The following is a 6,988-nucleotide window of genomic DNA, read 5'->3' as shown; positions in this document are numbered from 1 at the left end:
AATAAAGATAATTTTTTGGGGGAAAAATTTCAAGAATTAAATTTGTTGGGAAAAACTTCCAAAGGTTAAATTTTTTGGAAAAAAATAACAAATATTTATTTTTTGGGGAAAAAAATTCTATTAAAAAGAGAAAATCCTTAATTGGCGGACGCCCCTAGTTAAATAAGAATAAGTTCTACACGTCGTCACCTCCTTGTATCACGCAACTTTTCATCCAAAATGAAACCGGAAAAGGCCCAAAATCATCAGATAGTTAGCCAAATAAGTCAGGCACACCAACTGTCATATATCTTGTATATACTCCCTGACTATCACTGTCATATTATTTCTTCCCCATTTTTAAAATGAATTACATATTATCAAAATCTACATAGCATTTTATTCGATACTGTAATATAATATTGCTCAGTAATATTTTATTAAAAGAGTAGTTATTATATTATTTCTATGAAGAAATAGCCAAAATGTCTTCATAGAGATAATAAAATGGCCAATATGGCCTGTATTAGAATATTGCATTGTAATATTTTATTAAAAGCGTAGCTTATATATTTATATTTGTATAGGATACCCAAAATGTACTCATAGAATTATCAAAATGGCGAATTGTATATACGACGAGGGATCAACAAGAAATTGTATTCCTGTACTTTAAAGAATAAATTATGAAAAAGCCAATATGTATCAAGCGAGAAGAGGGAATCAACAAGTGAAGCGAGGTAACACCCTGTTTATTAAAACCACAAATTCCTTCTTTTCTTTCTTCAGTTTTCCCCCCTTTCTCCAATTTGACAATGATACCATTGTTAAACTGACGCCAGGTATATCACGTGAGGTCCTTGACGCCCCTTCTGGAACGCCTATGCTTCGAACCCACTAAAAAGCACAGGCATTTATATATATATATATTAAATACTATTTAATTATAGCTATGTTAAACCATTAAAAAAATAATAGATTTATTTGATGTAACTTTTTCTCGTGATTTCATTTGGGACGGTATTTTTAAAATATTTATTCAATAGTAACGAGGAGATTTGAATTTTCCGACAAAATTCCGACTTCCTTTTCATGTTTACAATTTGCAAACAAATTGGATAAGGGGAGACTAGTAGCAATTATTTGACAACAAAAAGCCCCTATATCTACAAAAAGACAAGACATAGTCATGAAATAAGTGAAAAACAACAGATGCACTGTTATAAAATTAAGAAATAATACATTGATACTACTCAGATACGAACTAGGGTACTAAAAATATTTTCATGATGAAAATGTTGGAATATATTTATAAAATCCTAATTATTTAATATTAAGGCATCCCATGTAGATTACATATTTCCCAAATTTTAAGTCTTTCATTGGTTATAAGGGGTTTCCGCAGGTGGGGGTGGAGGGTTTGTAGGCCCCCAATTAAGGAAATGTTGTTTTTATTAAAAAAAAAATTCAGTCATTCGGGCAAATTATGCTATAGAGCAAGAAGTTTAACATTTAAAATTTTTTATTAAATAATTAAATATTTCAAGTTTTTTATCAAAAAATTTAATTTTTTGTGAATAGCTATGAATTTTTGATTTTGGAAAAAAAAAAAAAAATTGTTGAAATTTAATTTTTGAAATTCATTTTCAAAAAATTAAATATTGGAAGTTTTTTTATTAAAAGCTGTTGATTTTTGAAATTTTTTATTAAAAAATTAAATATTTGATGTTTTTCCAAGAAAATTAACTTTTTTGTGAACAGCTATGAATTTTTGAATTAAAAATTAATAGTTGAAATATAATTTTTACATTCATTTCCAAAAAATTTAATATTTGAAGTTTTTTCCCAAAAAGTTCATTTTTTAGGTAAAAAGAAAGAATCGTCTATTTGAATGGAACTGAAGAAGGAATAATGATGTTTCCATGTAACCAAAAGGAAGGAAAAGTTTGAAGGACTACATCTTCTCCGATAATTATGTATGTTGTTGAACGTACAATATGACGAAAATGTTACAAAGTATTTAGATTAAGTATGTCTTTAATAGTTGCGCGTGCATCTTGCATATTACTATTAGTTTTATTATTGGGAATATGGTCCAATGATAATTTAGTACGAAATATTTTTTCTGCTGTTGATTCCCAAAAAAGAAAAAGAGATAAAATTATAATTACGATTAAAGGAGAATGGAACACTCTTGGAAATTCTTCTGAAATATCTGCGTGTATTATCATAATTCCCTTGGGAAAATGCATAAATGTGTAGCTCAAATGAGAGATGACATAATACCAGCATTCGATTGTACTCGTTAGGTATATTATATGTATTAAACTACAAGAGACTTATTGTACAATGCAGGTGCCGATCCCTTGTCGATTTTGTAAGTTTGCACACTGATAAAGATTTTATATAGAATTGAGGTCTGCAGATTGACTAGGCCACTCCCTGACATGAATGTACTTCTTGAGCCACTTCTTTGTTGTTATGGTTCCTTGTTTAGGGTGATTGTCTTGCCGAAAGACTCATTACATGATCCATTTTCAGTGCCTTGCCTGAGGGAGGAGGCTGTGTTTATGCCGGTAAGTTGTCCTTTCCCTTTAACAAACCCAAAACAAAAAATGTTTGGAGATGGTGTTTTGGGGATTATACTCACCATTTATCTTCTTCCAAACACATTTTTTGTTGTTCATAGGTATGATGTCTCTCACTGGGCTAGTAAACCTTTCATTCTTTTCTTTTTCAGTTGGCAAACATTCAAAATCGACAAGGAATCAAATTAGTGTTTTATCAGTCAATATATATGAAGGACCAAGGACTGTAATTTACTCCAGTCCCACTTTTGAGTCCATAAAATAATTATTTTATATATTTGTGACGTCATTGATTGTATTTCAAAAATCCAAAGCCATTCACAAAAAATTAAATTTTTTGAACAAAATTGTAAATTTCTTAGTAAAAAGCGAAAATTTCTAAATTTGGGGAGGACTACGCCCCTCCATCCTACCCCTGCAGACGCTCCTGCGTCTGAGTTAGACATAAAAGTTGTTGCATAGAACAATCCTTGCTAAATGATGTAACCATAGATATTAGTCAGTAAGGCCATGAAAATCTTGACCATTAAGGATCCAATAATTATCAGAAAGATAAATACTTCCATTAAGCCTAAATGAAGAATAATGGTAGGTTACTATTCTTGTTCATGAAAGAAGCTTAAGTTTTATTTAATTGATTCAAAGGTAAATTGAGTTCCGTTACTTTACTAAAATTTGTTGAAATGACACTTAGTCGCTTTTAAACTTGGAAGATTATCAAAGGACGGCAGGCTGGGAACTTGAAATTCGATTTGATCTCACAATCAAAAGACTCGCGACTCGACTTGGACTAGAAAGTTAGTTCATACTGGGTACTATTATAGATGCTTGACTTTCAGTAAAATGACTGTCCCCCACCCCACCTCTGGGGACCCTGATAACAAGGAAAGGAGTTGACCAAGTCCCATATTAAGGACCGATATTTACTGGGTAGGTATTGAAAACTTGACACTTTAAATTTGGAATTTAAAAAAAACATTTATTTCGCAAGCTAAGGAAGCTACATTAACTAATTTTTGTACAGATGTTGGCACAAATATTGGCACTTTTAATCATTAAAGTAGCCTGAATCAACTTTTATGATAGCCTCGATGCACTTTAATAGAGTCCAGATTTATTTTGGGCCAAGCACCACTTCCAGGCTTCACTTCGATGACAATACCGTCATTAATGACTATTTTGACGTTTTAAATAGTCTGCCATGTTGCCTTCAATAAGTTTTGGATCTCTGTTGCTGTGTGTTCTGCACGAAGTATAGGAGCAATTTCATCTTTCTTTGTCTTTTTGTGAAGCTATTTCCGTTTGATTATGTTAATTTTTTTGGAGGGGGTGTCAATACAGACAACTTGTCAGCTGATGAGCGAAATTTTCAATTTATCTCATAAATTTTTCTAATTCTTCAGTATGTTAATATAATTATGATCCAATAAAGATGATTTATTATGAATAAAAGAGAGGTAAATTTTTGCTAAAATAAGTAAAATATAAATTAAACCCATTCAAACTTCTCAATAAAATTATTAATGAATGCGTCATGATATCCACGTTTATAACATATCAAAAAATAATGGGATCTATTGAATGTATTTCTGGATAAATAGTACATGGGTACCGTACTTGCAGAAAAGTATGAAAAAACAACAAGTTCATAGAGAAGTTTAAATTGGAATATACCAATACATAATTTAATGTACGCAAGTGTACGCGAAGCAAAATAATTTTAAATAAAAGGAGGGAAAAGATGAATATCATCATTAGTTGAAGATAACAGAGCCATGAAGTTGTATCTTTCTATTTTGACAACGCTGTTTGTTGGAGTTTTATCTGACAGTAAGTTAAGTTTTTGAATAAATGAATAAAATTTATGTTAACATACAAAAAAAAAAAAATAATAATAACAACAATTTTAAATAAATATATCTAACACTAAATAACTCTTTAAGATTTAAGCCATGGATCCAGTCCGCTTGCAAGATATCAAGGATCTGGAACGAATCAGCAACACAGCTTCCAAGGTAAGAGTCTACATATTTGTAAGCTATCTTTAATTAGCTTATTTCATAGGTTCAACCAGGAATCATAATGGAGACTCAAAGAATGGATTAGGAACCCACAATGGAATTAGCCAGGGTATTATATAAAATATAGTATAATAATAATGAAAGCTAAATTTGTAATTTTTTAGCACAACAAGGAGACAATTCAGGATTTGGATCACAAGGATTTGGACAACAATTCAAACAAGGAGAAAACCAACAACAATTAGGAGACGGTCAATATAGTCAAGGCGGAACACAATCTTCCAATGGATATAGCAGCACTTCCCAACAGTTTGGTGAATCCCAAGTTGGAAATCAGCAACAATTAGGTAGAGGGCGATCTAACCAAGGTGGAAGCCAAGCTTCCGACAGCTATGGCATCCCTTCTCAACAAATTGGCCAAGTTGGAACCAAACAACAACAATTTAGCAGAAGTCAGTCTAGCCAAGGTGCATCCCAACAAGAATTTAGCCAATCTAAACAAGGAGGAAGACAAGCTTCTGGCAGCTTTGGTAGTGCCTCTCAACAATCCAGCCAAGGTACGCTCCAACAACAATCAGGAAGAGGGCAATCAAGCCTGGGGGGAAGTCAACAACAATCAGGTAGAGGCCAATCTAACCAAGGAGGTAGACAAGCTTCTGGCAACTATGGTAGTCCTTCTCAACAATCCAGCCAAGATGGATTCCAACAACAATCAGGAAGAGGTCAATCAACCCAAGGTGGAAGTCAACAACAATCAGGTAGAAGCCAATCTAACCAAGGAGGAAGACAAGCTTCTGGCAGCTCTGGTAGTGCCTCTCAACAATCCAGCCAAGGTAGGCTCCAACAACAATCAGGAAGAAGGCAATCAAGCCTAGGTGGAAGTCAACAACAATCAGGTAGAGGCCAATCTAACCAAGGAGGAAGACAAGCTTCTGGTAGCTATGGAAGTCCTTCTCAACAATCCAGCCAAGGTAGCCTCCAACAACAATCCGGAAGAGGTCAATCAAGCCAAGGTGGAATCCAACAACAATCAGGAAGAGATCAATCAACCCAAGGTGGAATTCAACAACAATCAGGTAGAGGCCAATCTAACCAAGGAGGAAGACAAGCTTCTGGTAGCTATGGTAGTCCTTCTCAACAATCCAGCCAAGGTGGGTTCCAACAACAATCAGGAAGAGATCAATCAACCCAAGGTGGAAGTCAACAACAATCAGGTAGAGGCCAATCTAAACAAGGAGGTAGACAAGCTTCTGGCAGCTTTGGTAGTGCCTCTCAACAATCCAGCCAAGGTAGGCTCCAACAACAATCAGGAAGAGGGCAATCAAGCCTGGGGGAAGTCAACAACAATCAGGTAGAGGCCAATCTAACCAAGGAGGAAGACAAGCTTCTGGTAGCTATGGAAGTCCTTCTCAACAATCCAGCCAAGGTAGCCTCCAACAACAATCAGGAAGAGGTCAATCAACCCAAGGTGGAAGTCAACAACAATCAGGAAGAGATCAATCAACCCAAGGTGGAAGTCAACAACAATCAGGTAGAGGCCAATCTAACCAAGGAGGTAGACAAGCTTCTGGCAGCTATGGTAGTCCTTCTCAACAATCAGGAAGAGGTCCATCAACTCAAGGTGGAATCCAACAACAATCAGGAAGAGGTCAATCAACCCAAGGTGGAAGTCAACAACAATCAGGTAGAGGACAATCTAAACAAGGAGGAAGACAAGCTTCTGGCAGTTTTGGTAGTGCCTCTCAACAATCCAGCCAAGGTAGGCTCCAACAACAATCAGGAAGAGGTCAATCAACCCAAGGTGGAAGTCAACAACAATCAGGTAGAGGCCAATCTAAACAAGGAGGAAGACAAGCTTCTGGCAGTTTTGGTAGTGCCTCTCAGCAATCCAGCCAAGGTAGGCTCCAACAACAATCAGGAAGAGGGCAATCAAGCCTGGGGGAAGTCAACAACAATCAGGTAGAGGCCAATCTAACCAAGGAGGAAGACAAGCTTCTGGTAGCTATGGAAGTCCTTCTCAACAATCCAGCCAAGGTAGCCTCCAACAACAATCCGGAAGAGGTCAATCAACCCAAGGTGGAAGTCAACAACAATCAGGTAGAGGCCAATCTAACCAAGGAGGAAGGCAAGCTTCTGGCAGCTATGGTAGTCCTTCTCAACAATCCAGCCAAGGTGGGTTTCAACAACAATCAGGAAGGGTTTCAACAACAATCAGGAAGAGGTCCATCAACTCAAGGTGGAATCCAACAACAATCAGGAAGAGGTCAATCAACCCAAGGTGGAAGTCAACAACAATCAGGTAGAGGCCAATCTAAACAAGGAGGTAGACAAGCTTCTGGCAGCTTTGGTAGTGCCTCTCAACAATCCAGCCAAGGTAGGCTCCAACAACAATCAGGAAGA

At 35.7% G+C, this 6,988-nt stretch overlaps 1 protein-coding gene across 1 annotated transcript; it reads left to right on the top strand.

Annotated features, from left to right (window-relative positions):
* Window positions 1-4,312: 4,312 nt before the first annotated feature.
* LOC121114429 (uncharacterized) lies at window positions 4,313-6,781 on the top strand. The gene is made up of 4 exons (XM_071886872.1): window positions 4,313-4,397; window positions 4,511-4,582; window positions 4,632-4,697; window positions 4,753-6,781. Exons 1-4 carry the CDS (start codon window positions 4,343-4,345, stop codon window positions 6,549-6,551), a joined length of 1,992 nt encoding a protein of 663 aa, XP_071742973.1. The 5' UTR covers window positions 4,313-4,342; the 3' UTR covers window positions 6,552-6,781.
* Window positions 6,782-6,988: the final 207 nt, after the last annotated feature.

This window comes from Lepeophtheirus salmonis, chromosome 3 (genome assembly GCF_016086655.4).
Source record: "Lepeophtheirus salmonis chromosome 3, UVic_Lsal_1.4, whole genome shotgun sequence".
Classification (NCBI taxonomy): domain Eukaryota; kingdom Metazoa; phylum Arthropoda; class Copepoda; order Siphonostomatoida; family Caligidae; genus Lepeophtheirus; species Lepeophtheirus salmonis.
This window is presented reverse-complemented; position numbering and strand designations above follow the sequence as displayed.

What these genes read in the sequence shown, in the direction of transcription:
- LOC121114429 (XM_071886872.1), top strand. Translation starts at nt 4,343, where the DNA reads ATGAAGTTGTATCTTTCTATTTTGACAACGCTGTTTGTTGGAGTTTTA. An exon ending in TGTTGGAGTTTTATCTGACA is followed by an intron (nt 4,398 to 4,510) that starts GTAAGTTAAGTT and finishes TAACTCTTTAAG; the next exon opens with ATTTAAGCCATGGATCCAGT. An exon ending in TCAGCAACACAGCTTCCAAG is followed by an intron (nt 4,583 to 4,631) that starts GTAAGAGTCTAC and finishes CTTATTTCATAG; the next exon opens with GTTCAACCAGGAATCATAAT.